At 44.3% G+C, this 15213-nt stretch overlaps 1 protein-coding gene across 1 annotated transcript in view; it reads left to right on the top strand.

Annotated features, from left to right (window-relative positions):
* The window catches only part of IL16 (interleukin 16), an 83399-nt gene that overhangs the window by 51900 nt on the left and 16286 nt on the right, over nucleotides 1-15213 (top strand). The window contains exons 8-14 of the mRNA XM_019533701.1: nucleotides 1325-1467; nucleotides 4962-5072; nucleotides 6862-6976; nucleotides 7808-7881; nucleotides 7972-8185; nucleotides 9413-9530; nucleotides 13252-13384. Coding sequence (XP_019389246.1) covers nucleotides 1325-1467; nucleotides 4962-5072; nucleotides 6862-6976; nucleotides 7808-7881; nucleotides 7972-8185; nucleotides 9413-9530; nucleotides 13252-13384 — 908 coding nt within the window. The remainder of the gene's footprint in view (nucleotides 1-1324; nucleotides 1468-4961; nucleotides 5073-6861; nucleotides 6977-7807; nucleotides 7882-7971; nucleotides 8186-9412; nucleotides 9531-13251; nucleotides 13385-15213) is intronic.

Here is a 15213-nt window from a genome sequence, read left to right as displayed (position 1 = left end):
CTTAGCTCATTGAAGTCCACCTCCTGAAATCTAGGGCTGCTGCCTTGCTGTAGGCCTTTGCCACCTTGCACTGGATGGTGAATTCCAGCAGGCGATGATCACTGTCACCCAGGTGGTCGAGCACCTGCAGCCCCCTCACCAGGTCATCTCCTGTGGCCACCACCAGGTCCAACAAGGCATCTCCCCTGGTGGGGCTGTGCACCTCCTGGGTTAGATGGAGGTCCTGTATTCTGGCTAGGAACCTACGTGAGCAGTCAGTTCTGGCTGACTGCTCTTCCCAGCAGATGTCCGGAAAGTTCAGGTCCCCCATGACAACCACATCCTTTGACTTCACTACCTCCATGAGTTGACTTAAGAATTCCTGGTCGAGCTCTTCCCCTTGGTTGGGAAGTCTGTAGTAGGCCCCCCCCCCGTTAAGTCTCTTTCCCCTCGACTGCCTTGTATTCTAACCCAGAGCACTTCAGAGTGCCCTTCCTCTGATTCTTTGTTAATTGACGAGGATGTGTATTCCTCCTTAATGTAGAGTGCCACACCCCCACCTTTCCTTCCTATTCTGTCCCTCCTGTACAGCCTATAGCCCTTGACATTCACCGCCCAGTCATGCGTTGAGTCCCACCATGTTTCAGTGATCCCCACTATGTCCAGGCTGGTGTCAGCTAGGAGGAGGGTGAGTTCCTCCTACTTATTTCCTATACTATGAGCACTTGTGTAGAGGCATTTGAGGCCTCCTGTGGATGTGTACACTGGCCCCCTACTCTCAGCATTGCCCTGGCCCCTGTCGCTTACCTGCGTATACGTTTCGCTTGTTGGTCTAGGCTGGGCTGGACTTGTGGGTGTTCCTTGGTTTGGCAGTCTCATGATTCCTCCACCCTTGTCTTCCCCTTCCCACAACGAGCCTAGTTTAAAGCCCGCCGGAGGAGGTCCGCCAACCTAGAAGAAAACACAAGAAATAATGTGTCTTATTATTGGTAACTCCTTTGATTCTATTATAAAAACTTCCTATATCTTCTTTACTTCAAATTACAGTGATTTTGTTCCAAAAGCATCATCAATACAGTGAAGGTAACTGTTGTAACCGTCCCCATGTGGGACAGTCTGTGAAGGTGAAGTCACATAAACTGAGTGCACCTGAAACGCAGTGGGGGCTTCTAAGGATCCAGGGACTCCGTCCTCACCAGTTAGATTCACAACCCAAAATGTCTTCCTAAGAGGAAGACAACTTTATTGTATATTGTTTATTGAGCACCTCTTAACTGTTCCATTCAGAAGTGTTTGAACCGAATGCTTGTGAAAAATTGTGTGTTGTATGTCCTGTTTCTAACAGGTGTAAATCCTTACTGGATAGGGGAAATTGACTGTCAAATGGCTAAGAAAGCAGCGGCATACAGAGACAGACAGCCCTATTCTCTTTACTGTAACCAGAAATCACTTTCTCAACAGCTAGACTGTTCGGCAGGAAGAGCTCCGGTAAGTTCAACAGGAAATCACACATCAGAAGGGGTAAATTCACTAGGCTCAATAAGAACACACCAAAGAATATTTGCATTTGGGTTTCCTGCAAAAACATTCTCACTCTGAAGGCCACATCAAGGCAGAAATAGCAATACAAAGAATCTGTGCATCTCTGTGCTACGTCAGCCATGCCACCTCTGCCCATCCCAGCTCCATACCTGCACAAAGCTATTAAAATGACTGTGTGCAAAATAAGGCCAGGATAGCAGGAGAGGCTACAGGAGAGCATGGCACCTTCCTGGTCACTTCTCCAGCAAACTACTGCCCCTCCACTTGCCCTATGCAGGGTTTTGTAGTTACACACGGAGCCACAGAGGCCCCTTCTTCATTTCACCCTGAACACATGTAAGTGTGTAAAGTTAGCAGAGAGTGCACTAGCACAACCAGCCCTCAACCAGGGGATTAGCTCTGGGTATGGACAAACGTACCCCTTAGTCACTTTGAAAGGGAAGGGGAGCTGTTTCTCTGGAACCCACATCAGCTGTTACCATCTGTCTGCATGATCCTATAGTGTTAGTGAAAAGTGGAGTAATGCTAACTTTGGCCTTGAAGAAAGACGGGTTAAAGTTGTACTGTGTTTTTCCTACACCTGCATCACTACAGCATCATGCAGATGTAACACTGGCATCATAACAGTTTACACTGTTATCCTTTGATATTAATTGCTACATCTGTCTACATCCCCTCTGGTATGGCTAATCTGTCCTGCTGGCCACACGTAAGTAGTATGGAGCTTCTGCTAGAAGAAGTGCCCCTCCTCAGTGAGATAAATTTCAGCCTTGGTGAGTTTATACCTTTCTCTTAGTACATCCTTCAGATCCCTAACAGGGATATAGTCCCTCATCTGAGAGATAAATAATCCATACCACTGATAGACACATGCGTATCAGAGCATATTTGTGGCCTGGCCCAGACATCTCCTGGATCCTCACTTTCTCAGCTCTGTGCTGAGTGAATGTTCATGTAATGCTCAAGGCTTATTTCCTGACATATGTAAAAGCAGATTTCTTGGCTGGGATCCTGAGCACTAGATTGCCCCACACCTGTTAGTTTCACTTTATTGCATAAACAAATTTGTAGAAAATCCAAACTTGCTCAGAGTTTCATTGTTAATGCATCTGGCCCTGCTGAACTTTATGTAAATTTAGCCTAGGGTAATAACTCAACCGTGTGCTTAAATTAGCATTGCAATATCCACTCTATAATGTTCAAACAGGAGGGGACTTCATTATGTGTATCACTATAGACTCTTATTAAAATTCATCGCGTCTCATGCGGTGAAGGAAGTGGTCTGTCTGTAAACTGTTATTGCCTTCTCACCATTTATATTCAACAAAAAGTAACTCCTACTTCTTACATTAATCAAGGGGGAGCATTCTATGCTGTCATTTAACAACAATACATAGCACTTTAAATCTTCAATGCACTTGTAGAGGCATTGACTAAAAGTATACTATAAAAGGCACTATATTATTGGTTACTATAATTTTCACCATTTTATGAACAGCAAAACTGAAACACCAAAAACGTGTGACATGTCTGCATATACAGAAATAATCAGCAACAAATATAGGATCAGGAATAAGAATTTAACATTCTTACTGCAGTCTTTAGACCATCCCTGTCATGACCCTGATGTCCAAAAGCACAAATACCTTGGCAAAAATGTGCATTTAAAGTAATCCACACCACTAATATTAGTAGGGCCTAGACTCTCATCTGACACCAAGTAAATAAAGAGTGCAGTTTGTTCCATTTATATGCATATCAGATTATTGCTTAATTCACTTAACTACATAACACACTAGCCCTAATTTTGGCTTATTGCTTACATTTTATGAAACACCAGCTACCCCCTTTTGGTTAAATGCACAAGCACTTTATTATGCACAGGGATTCTTCAGCCTACTTTGCTGAATTTTTTTACTTTGAAATATAATTGAGTAATTATGGAAATTGAGGGAGAGCTGTTATTTCCAAGCCTTCTAAAGTGCCGTGAGAAACAAGGGTGTGTATAGCAGTTGCTTTTTTTGCCATTTAAAGCACTTTATTGCCATGACTTAACACAAGTGCAGAGCTTTACAGCACTTTAAAATGGATACAGAGCTGTAAATTAATCCTTGTTAAATGAGGTATTAAATTTGAAGCTCTGTATTTTACAGCATTTTAGCAACCTACAGTGTTTTAAATAACTTCTGTAAGCTGGTCAAATTTCTGACCAGTGGAGAAGCCCAGGAGGCTGCAAAGCACCCCCTGCCTCCTAGCCTGGAAAGTGCAGGGAGGCTGAGAGGCCCCCTCCACCAAACACTGTCACATTTAAGAGCACTGCAACTTTTATAGCACTATAAAGTGCTTTAAATTACAGCACTGTAAAACATGCACAGAGCACTTCTGTACCCATCCCAGCAAGGAAACAAGTCTTGAAAAAGTATGAGCTTCTTTAGGTTATACCCTACTTGTCAGATGTTATAAATAGACTTGCAGAGAGCAGGGGTACTTAATAGAAAGGAATCAAGTTATTTAAATATTCTCTGACCCTGCTTTCTGCATAACTTCAGACTAACAAGGCTAACTACCTCTAAGTCTTAATGAAGTGCAAAGTATTTTGCACAGGCTATTCCTTGGGATTGTTTACACTCTGCACAGGTAAGGGCAGACTCACAGGAAGTGCATGGTCTCAAGGCCTTGCACCTGGCTGGAGTACACTGTACATTACAAATCTAAGAAAGAATTATAGTTGCTGAGTATATAAACAATTGTAGCAATGTTATCCTGTTGTAACCATGATGATCCAGATAGCATGTAAGATGCAGATTTATCTGCTAATATCTTTCTTGCTGGGAGAGAGGTTTGGTATGTTTTTCAGACCCCAAATGCTCAGACCTGATGTGGGGTGTTTTGTGCCCCCATGATTGTCTTTTACAACAGGTTTACCAACTTTATAACTGGTCTAATAAAATATATTACTTATATAATTTTAGTGGGCTTAGATTAGCATATAGGCACATCCTCAGGGTTTAGTCTTAGTATCCTGTGCATTTGAAAAACTACAGACGTACGGGCTTCGGATTCAGACAATTCTGCTTGTGGGAATGTCATAGTTCTATTAAGAGTGCATTGTTTCTGTACAGCATTCAGAAATCACGACCCATATAGTCATCCTGGGGATTTTCACACATTGTCACGTTTCAGTTAAAAGCCCCTGCTCAATAGAAACACTTCCTTGAAAAGTGACTAGAACAATAGACACATAAACATGAGGATTACTTTACTAATGGTATATTTAAAATAATCAAATATAAGGAGAGAAGATTGAAACATAGGATTATAGGGTTGGATAAGGTCTCCACTGGGACACTGAATTCAGTCCCCAAACCAGTCGTGTGTGTTCATCTGCTATGTATGAGACTGCCTGGAACTCCACTCAAAGCATTGTTTTCTGTTTGCAGCCTGTTTCAAGACCTTCTAGATCACTCAGCAGTGCTCAGTTAATGCATGCATCTTGCAGTTCCCAAGCATCTGTAATCTCAAACATTGTTTTGATGAAAGGCCAAGGAAAGGTGAGATGCTTCTACGTACCATGTAATCAGTACCATGATTAAAATGTTCACTGTTTTGTCAGGTATAAACTTCACTATCAAATGGGCAGGGAAGCTGGTAAAAGGGTATCGAGCCTTTGGGTTACCAGTTCAAATCCATCTGTAGGCAGGAGTGAACAAAAAGTCATCACCATCTGTTGGCTCTCTGGTAGTCATCTGAGACCTGTAAGTGGTAGTCACAGTTAGTTGCTACTGAATATATCCAAATCATGTGACTGATATTCCTTGACACCCTTGGCAGTTTTAACAGAGAGGACAAGGCCTGAATGGGCACTTTTATACGTGCTCCAAGGTGGGAGTAGGGCGTGCTTTAATTAGAACGGCTCTGAGAACTGCTCTAATTAAAGCACCACAGTGTCTCGTGTATCAGTGTTCATGCGCTCAAAAATGGTGGCAGGGTTGCTTGAACTAAAGTTCATTCAATGAGCTTTAGTTAAAGGCCCCCCACTGCCCTTTTGAAGCATGGAGACGCTGATACACAAGACATGGAGGCTGTCTGGAGCACGGTATTTACAATGCTTCAGCAGACTTGACTAATCGAGTCTGCTCTGACGTGCTGTAATTACATCTACAGGCATCCAATAAGCTTATCACTTCTATAGCTGTTTCTTTCATGTCAGGGCTGAATAGTGGACTATCCTATCTATGCCGCATCAGACCTGTGAGTGAATAACAGCTTTTATTCAGCTCCTTTCCTAAGCCTCAACACAACAAAACTAACAGTTTGGTTGTATCCTCTTACCTGTTGAGGGCAGACTGCAAGGTGCCAGCTGCCCTCAACTAGCTGAGAGTCTTGTTTTCTGCTCTGGTCTGATTCTGAAGGGGAAAGAAGTTTGATCATCCATCAGATCACATATAGGCAAATAAGACTTCATTTATAAATACAGAGTATCACAGAAAATAGGGCTGGAAGAGACCTCAGGAGGTTATATGCTAGTTTGAACCCCTATTGAAGGCAGAATCATTACTGCCTAAACCATCTCATCCAAGTGAGAGAGAAAATAGTTGCATTTCCAATTAAAAAGGGGAAGTGGGTATGCTGTCCCTTTCTGGCTCCATATTTGCATTAGCACATGCAATTAGTTTTCACTGACTTTCATTTGCAACCTGGGATGCATAAATAGAGAATATGGAAGCTAAAAGCTTAAACACGGGCTTTTAGGCTTGTAAATGCCCTAATAAAGATCAAACTTATTTCTAAATAACAGTGTTGATGACAGATCTGACTGAGAATCATTCTGTGAAGTGCAATAAAATACAAAAATATTATTTATCACCTAGGCTATGGTAGCACTTGAGAGTCCTAGTTATGGATCTGGCCCTAGTACAATTTCAGAACATCCCTCATAAGTTAATAGGAATAAAATAATGCCACAACATGCTCAGATCATTCTTGTATCAAAAGCATTTCAAGAAGTGGTGGGGAGGGGGGAAACTGAGGTGAAAAGAAGTTTCTTCACTTACTCAAGATCCCATGTTGCATCAATGGCAAAGTGGGTAATTAGAGTGTAGACATAAGGAGTGTAAATATGTGCTAACCATTGTGCCTGATTTCGTCAGAATATTTTAAAACATCCATTGCATTTTTCAGAATCAGATCAATTTGCTTTGTTTTACATATTTTTAATGTATGGACACATGTTCACTATATCATTCTGACAATTTATATTGCCCGCATAATGTTATACCACAGAAAACAAACCAAGATGTGAAATAAGCATGGGCACTGTCTCTCTCCTCTGCAAATTAGGGTCTGGGTTTCAGCATTGTTGGAGGGAAGGACAGTATTTATGGACCTATAGGCATCTACGTTAAGACTATCTTTCCAGGTGGAGCTGCTGCTGCTGACGGGAGGTTACAAGAAGGTGAGAAGTTACTAAAACATCTTTGGAATGATTTTTCAGGACCTTTAAAATATTTTAGTAAATATGTAAAACAGACCTTTAAAATGCATAGCAAAGAAGAATCACATGGCTTGAGGGGCTGGTGACATAAGGTCAAAACTCCAGCTCAAGTATTTTGTGAATGATGAGGTGATTTCATTCCATTCCAACGTGGCAAGTGTCCACAATTTGAAGAAGGGGACTTGATGCCAGAAAGCTTGGCTAACATTCCTCCCACCTATATGGTTGATCCAATAAAAAATATCACCAAAACACTCTTGTTTCTTGCATATTTCCTAGACCATCACAGCTACAACAACACTCCAACCCTATCACGGCCTAATTGGCATGGTATGTATGGTTGCAGACTCAGAAGGGAGGCTAGCAAATGCCATGTTCTTTTTGGGCATTTATAAATAGATCTGATGACAGAGATCAATATTTTTGCTATTTTTGTACCATCTTTTCAGCGTAATTGCAAAGCTTTTGACATGCTCTGCCTATTCATTACTCTGTAAAATGTAATAAGCTAAGCTTCTCCAGCAGCTGCAAAGAGTCCTACCCTAATCAACTGTGGGCAAATTGAGTTCTCTTATTTGTAAAAAGGTACAGCACACCATATTTATTATAGCAGTAGTATAATACTACTAATGGGCCTTATCTGGATCCATTAAAATCAATGAGAGGTGAGTTAGCCTCTAAACGGTATTTTTTCATCTGCATGCATTACTGCCTTTGCCTCAAGGCAAGACTATTTTGGGATCATTTGTATCTCAATTAGAAATGCAATTTTATTTTTCCTTTTCAAAACAGGTGATGAAATTCTGGAACTGAATGGAGAATCGATGTATGGATTAACGCATTATGATGCTTTACAAAAATTCAAGGTTATGCCTTCTCTTCCTAGCACAATTTCTGTCTTTGCACATGTGTGGGAGAACTCACCCATTCATTTTTTTTTGGTTCGTTTCTAGCAGGCGAAAAAGGGTCTTCTCACACTTACAGTCAGGACAAGCCTCAGCACACCTCATTCTGCCTCTAGCTATCAATCGTCCCAATTATGCCGGTCACTGAGCGCTAGCACATGCATAACCAAGGAAAACAGCTCCTTCAGTTCGGAAGGTACAACGTTCTCATTAATGACCACAAAACCCAATGACAGGGTCATAATGGAAGTTACCCTCAACAAAGGTAAGTGGTAAAATAAAGGACATGCTCACAACCAAGCTGCTGAGTCACAGACTGGTGACTTGGTTAGTTTCTGCCTGTCTCTTCTCACTTTATCCTAATCCCTCATCTAGTTTTTAGAGATTTTCTTTTTTAAATGCCCCATTTAGAACTCAGTTCCTGAAAAGGATGGCAGCAATCCATCAAAGGTTGGCATTTGCCTACCGTATTTCCACAAGCGCCAATCAATCTTTTTTTGTGTGGCTAGGTCACTAAACTTATTCTGAACAAGGAATTCAGAGCCCCGTCTTCTCCCCTAATTAAGCGCATTGCCCACTCTCATTCTTAATTATTTAAACGTTATAATTCAACTGATTTATGACTTAGTAACACATAGAAACATGTGCATATGAAACATGCATTTCTTTTGTCTCTTCCCGCAGCTGCTTTGTTTTTCTATTTATAAACCATTATCACAGGTGTTGGCAGAATGACTTAGGGCGTAGACAGATGTAACATTTGTTCTGTTCCAAGCACGTATTAAATGCCCCAAAAGGTGAGGGACCAGACATTATCAGCCAATAACATTCACCATATTCACGTATTCTGCCTCAAAACTGATCCCAGATGAAACAGGAAGAACTTGGGAAGCCCTTCACCATGATCCGCTTTATGTTATACTTGCACTCTTCTTTATACTTTAGAACAAGGGCATCGAGATAAAGAACACAAGTCAAGATGCCGTGACACAAGCGTATGACTCACCTACGAGGCGGTAGCAGTTCTAAGAGACAAATGGCTGCTCCCTGCAAAGGGGATGAGTTCTTAGAAATCTCAAGCTGCATGAAACAGAGAAAGAGAGAGAAAGTGTCAAGCCATGCACAAACATCACATCTCAATTCTTCTCTCTCCTTCTGTTGTTCTTTCCCCCTGTACAGGGATTTGGGATACAGTGTATATGAATGAGATTTTTGCAAAATAAAGCTGTAGCGTGCTGTATCTGCGATACGCTACCAACGAATTATGAACCAAATGTTGAAACCAGCAAAACTTTATTTATGTATCTGCCACTTAACGAATAAAAAACTTCTTCATTTGCATGTGCGAAATACATAAATACATGTGGCTTAGTTTTGCACTGGCAAGCTTTGTGATATAATGTAGAACCAGTGTTCTCCAGTTGATCTGATGTGCGCATTTTAAACACATTTCGTAATGTATTTCATAACAGATCTTAACAAATTATTTCAGAGCCTGGGGTTGGCCTAGGAATTGGCTTGTGCAACATCCCTTACTTCCAGTGTATTTCGGGGATATTTATCCATACACTCTCACCGGGGTCCGTGGCTCATATGGATGGGAGACTCAGGTATGCCAACTGCATGTTCCATCAAAAAACTTTTTAGACTCACCTGACAAATAAGCCTGGCCCTTTCAGATGGAGCTCTTGGGCCTGTCCTGATGATGCACTGCAAACTGCATGTGGCGCATGCGCACTTGTGAACCCAGTGTCAAAAAAACCCACCACTGGAAAAAAGCAGTGTGGCACATACGGCAGCAGCAAGCACTGCCAAAAGAAAGCCTGGCTGGCAGCCAGAGCCATGTGCCCTTTCTGGTAGCGCATGCTACTGCCCTGTGCACTGTACTGCTTTTTTTCAGTGGTGGAGGGTTTTTTTTTGCTCTGACCAGGCTTCAAGCAGCCCGTTTGGTGCTGCTGCTGCCTTGGGAGGCCCCCAGAACCCCAGGTAAGGGTGCTGGCCCCAACCTCCCCTCCCCTATCCGGGTCACTTTGCCACATGCTGGAGCATGCGTGCAGGGCATGCTGAGGGACAAATAGCAGCCTCACAAATATGTGCGGCTGCTATTTGTCCCATGAGAAACACATGCCCCTGCATGTGCATGCTTGTCAGGACAGGCCCTTGTCTCCACATGCTGGTGGGTCAGTGCTTGGAGCACAGGTACGGGATGAAGCTGGGAGGAAATAGGACAGTAAGGCATCCAAATGAGAATGGAGAATTAAGAGAACAGAACTAAGAGCGACTAAACATTGACACGATCTGTCCTGGTGCCAAATGCTGTCCTTTCAAAATTAAAGCTATCAGAGGGGTTCCAGTAGCATCCATGGTTACTTCATTCCCTCTCTTCTAAAAAGCATTACTAGTTGATCTGTATAGGCACAACCCATAGCCAACTCCTCTGCTTCCATCTGTTCCACTATCCTTGTGCATGGACCCTGCACAACCTCCATGTTGCACAACTCCCAAAATCCTATTTCCCATGGCACAATGCAAATCATTTAGCTGGAGTGATGTTTACTAGGGCTGTGTGAAACAGCACAGTTTTGTTTTGACTTCTGTTTTGCAGTTTCAACGGGACAGTGTTTCGTTTTGCGTTTTGTTTAATTTCAGAAGCACTATTCTGTTTCATTTCATCAAAACTGTTTCGCTGTTTCAACACCGTTTCAACATTTTGCCCATAGACTATAATGGGGAAGTATGAAACGACCTATAACTTTGTCATTTCCTGCCCGATTCAAACGCAACACGCAGGGAGGGTAGCCCCTTCTGAGAGCATGAAGCCTGCCAAGTTTCAAGGAGATAGGTATAGAGGTTTCTGGGAAACTGCACCTCAAACTGTTCAAAGCAAACCTTGTGACTTGCCGGCAGTGGCAGCCTCCTGTCATCTGGCCGGCAGATCTGGTGGCTTGCACCCCCGGGACAGATGCAGGGCTGTGCCAGACTCCTCCCAGGGGTGTGGGATCCTGATCTGTGTGCCAGATGAGAGGAGGCTGCTGCTGCTGCCTGAGACCACTTTACCCAGTGCTGAGCACCAGCTCATAACCCGCCACCACTGCTAGCTTGGGCCCTGTGACAGCTCCAGGCTCACCCGTTGGGGCTGAGCTGCGGCAGCAGCACCTGGGCAGAAGCTGCTGCTGGGCACAGAGGAAAGTGGCTCCCCTGCTTGCCCTGGCTGGGCAGTGCACCCACCAACTGGCGCCTGCTCTGCGCTAGGCTTCAGTGTGGCTGCTTCATCACCACTTCTGTGCTACGCTGGCGCTGGCCTTGGAGCATGGGCCCCCTGGTACAGGCAGGGGACCAGCATGCAGCCCTGACCCCGTGCACCCCGTGCTCACCTATGGGGAATGAGCTGGTGCCCAGCATGGGGGAAAAGTGTCTCCCTCCCTCCCTGTAGCCTAGCTGCTCACTGGGCAGTACAGGGGTGATGGTGAAGCAGCCCCACCACAGCCTAGCATGGCACGGGCTTTGGTCAGCAGCCACACCAAACACTGCCTGGCGGCAGCGAGCAAAGAGACCACGTTCATTTGTGCCCAGCAGCAGTATCTGCCCAGCTGCTGCTGCCACGCCTCAGCTCAGAGTCAGCACGGGGCCCAGGCTAGTAGCGGTGGCGGGTTATGAGCCGGTGCTCAGCATGGGGAAAAGTGGCTGCTCCTCCTCCCCGTGGCTGCTGCCTCATGCTGCAGCCACTCAGAGCCCATATGGGGCTGCCTGTGCTGGCTCTCTGGTGATGTTGCGGAGAGGCAGGGCAGCCCTTCCAAAGCTGTGGGTGACTGCACCACGGGACGCCGGCTATGGGGAGCAGGAGTGGCCACTTTTTCCTCCGCACTGAGCAACAGCTTGTTCCCCACCACTGCTGCTCACTCCAGTTTGTGGGGTGTGCAGGTTGGGGCTGTGCTCTGTTCCCTACCTGTACTGCAGGGCTCAGGCAGGGGTACTGGGAGCGAGTGGGCACCCAGCACTGGTCCCAGGTGGCAGCAGCAGCCTCCTGTCATCCGACATGCAGATCGGGGGCTTGCCCGCACCCCCAGGAGGGCTGTGGGGCTGTGCCAGACTCCTCGCAGGGTGCGGGCCCCAATCTGTGTGCCGAACAACAGGAGGAGGCTGCCTGGGGCCAGCAGCAGCACCAGTCTTCCTGGCCCTGGGCGCAGGCTGTGTCCAGCACTGGTCCTAGGCGGCAGCAGCAGCAGCAGCCTCCTGTCATCCGGCATGCAGACCAGGGGCCCACACCCCAGGAGGAGTCCGGCACAGCCCCGCAGCCCCCCGGGGGTGTGGGCCCCTGGTCTGCATGCCAGATGACAGGAGGCTGCTGCTGCTGGTGGGGACCAGTGCTGAAGCCAAGTAAACCCAACTTCGAAACTTGAAACATTTCAAAACTTTCAAAACATTTTGAGTGCCCTTGTTTCATTTCAAAGCTGTTTCAAAGGCTTTGTTTTGTTTAGATTTTACTGGTTTGAGCTCAAAATGCATCAGAACAGCTTCAAAATGAAACATCTGGCAAAATTTTGCACAACCCTTAAAGCTTACATTGCGTGCTGGAATTTACCAGGTAGGCTCTGTGACCTTCGGCTTCTGCTGGAATGGCAAGAGTTAGAGTTGGGCAGAAAGCACGAATTTCAACAAACCTTTCTTTGGTTGAATGTCTATTATTTTACACCTAAACGTCACCACAGCTTTTCGGTGAATGTTAGTAACCCTTATCACCAATGTGTCAGTTTGGAATGGAAGGCAGGGCAGAGAAAGTACGAGGTATTTGCACAAGGGGCAATGTTTCATTTCTTTGTGAAAGACTTAGAGAGCCAAACTGTAGACAAAAATAGATGTCAGAGGCCAGTCTCTAAAAGTGTATTTGTAATGAGTTATTTTCCTATATTGAGTGTAAAGGACAGCTACTATATTGTTCCTTCTGACTTTTAAATGCAATGCAGCTTTAAACACGCAGCAAGTGAAATGTCACACTGGTGGCAGGAAGGAAGATGTGGGTGAAAACAGCAGACGACTGTGAAAAACAGTTTTGTGCCTTGTTTCTGTCATGTCTTTAGAATACAAAATGCACATTGCTCCAACTACAGGAACCTCCTATTCATGCAGACTGGAACAATGAGCTATATGTCCAATCCCTTTCTATTTTCTGACTGAGGCCCTGATGAGATACCCTAATTTAATCTTGATCATGCTGGAGCTCAGCCATGTGAATGTCCCTCTTGTGTAGTAAAAGTCACACTGAGCCCATATGTTAGAAAAACCAGTGTAGTTTGTTACCATGCTCTCATTGGATTTTTCATCCCTTTATAGGTGTGGAGATGAAATCCTAGAAATTAATGAAGCAGCTGTCCAAAACATGACACTTAACGAAGTTTATGCTGTTCTAAGCCACTGCAGTCCTGGTGCTGTACAGATTATTATTAGCAGACACCCAGATCCACAGGTAGCATTCTACATTTTTCTGCTTCTGAATACAGCAAATATTGCAGAACAAAGGCTGGTATTGGTAGTAAAAACTACAAATAACCCTGGCAATTATTATCAAGAGGAACAACATATACTGGTGCCCTTCCATGCAGTAACACTGCAAGTACCTGAGAGGTACAGAACAAGGTGCAAACCTGAGAGATTAAAAATTGTAATTGTGTGCTGGCTTGTGTAGAGACATTTTAGATGAGAGCCACTGGACAGAAAGTCTCACAGGAAAGTGAATGAATATGGTACAGAAATCTTCATAGTTCGGTGGTGTTGGAACGATGTTGTAGCCATGATGGTCTAGGAATCATATGAGAGACAAGGATTTTAGTGAGTGAAATCTTTTATTGGAACAACTACGTGGTTAGGATAAAATCAGACAAGCTTTTGAATAGAAGGGCACTTGTACACGACACAGGGCTTTAATTCTCCCTAAAGTGAAGCGATGTTTTTAAAAAAACACCACTTCACTTTAGGGAGAATTAAACCCCCATGTCGTGTACGCACCCTTACCTGCCTCTTTGGTGGCGGGGAGGGGAGAGCAAGCTGCTGGCAGACCTAGTGGTCCGTGAGCTATGGGGAGGGGGACTGATGTTTCCCTCTGTGACAGCAAGGGCGATCCCCAGGAGGCACCAGCCCACAGGCACCCGGCTGGGGCAGTCCTGGGGGCACCGCAGCCACAGAGGGAAGCACCAGGCCCCTATGCAGCTCAGACAGGCAGGCAGGCTCCAAGTGGGCAGAAGATCAGGCTTGCTGCTTTTTTTCCCCACTTCAGTGGAACCTGCCTTCCTGGGCTGCTGCCTGCAGGGGCTTCCTGCACAGCCCTTGAGCTGCACGGGACCTGTTGCTTCCCTCTGTGGCTTGGAGGTACTTCAGTTTGTTGCATCCCAAAGTCATTTAAGATGCACTACAATGCCAAGCATGCAAACAGCAGTGCAATTAATGCAGTGCAAAAGGGCACTTAAGCCACTCTAAAGTGTCATGTATAAATGCCCAAAGGTATCAAATTAAACTGCTGGTTTGTTTTTTTTAACTACATGGTGGGAAAATAGCTTAAATTAATGTGATTCACATTCAGTTCCTCGTATACATTTCCTCTTTCCCAACTCTTGGTTTTAAATTGGAAGTTTCATTTGAATGAGCTACAGATATTTTTATTTTCTAAAAAGCAAATATTGTACACTACTAAAAACTTGTTTCTGTATGCAATAGAATGAAGGCATTCAAAAGCTTTTCTAACTTTATCTTAAGTATGCAGTTGGCCCAATAAAAGGTATCACCACAAAAATATTTTCCTCTGTAATACAGAAACAAAATTTTAGGATTGTGCAATATTTGTTTAAAAAAAAAAATATTTGAAACTCATTCAAATGAAACTTCCCGTTTAGGACTAGGAACTGAAGAAGAGTAAATGTATACCAGGAACAGAATATGAACTTGAATAGCACTGATTAAAGCCACTTTACCCACTATACAGTTAAAAATAAAGTGTTTGATTTGACTGGCTTTTATCTAGCCAATTATTATCATTAGATTAATATGGAAGAGAAAAACAGTAGTGATGTACGAAGCTTTGGGTGGTGATATGATTCAGAGGAGATCCGGCTCAATTCGGTGGCTGAATCTCTGAATGCAGATTGAATCAGGGGACCAATCAAAAGGTCTGAATCAATTCAAAGCACTCTGAATCTTCAGAAAAGATTCGGAGAGGTTTGATGATTCGGACAGTCCCCAGTGGCTGCAGCAGGGAGCTGCAGTCAGACTCGGAGCAGGTAAGTACTAGGGATGGGGGAAGGG

Source organism: Crocodylus porosus, unplaced genomic scaffold (assembly GCF_001723895.1).
Source record: "Crocodylus porosus isolate Cpor-Errol unplaced genomic scaffold, CroPor_comp1, whole genome shotgun sequence".
In the NCBI taxonomy this organism is placed as follows: domain Eukaryota; kingdom Metazoa; phylum Chordata; order Crocodylia; family Crocodylidae; genus Crocodylus; species Crocodylus porosus.
This window is presented reverse-complemented; position numbering and strand designations above follow the sequence as displayed.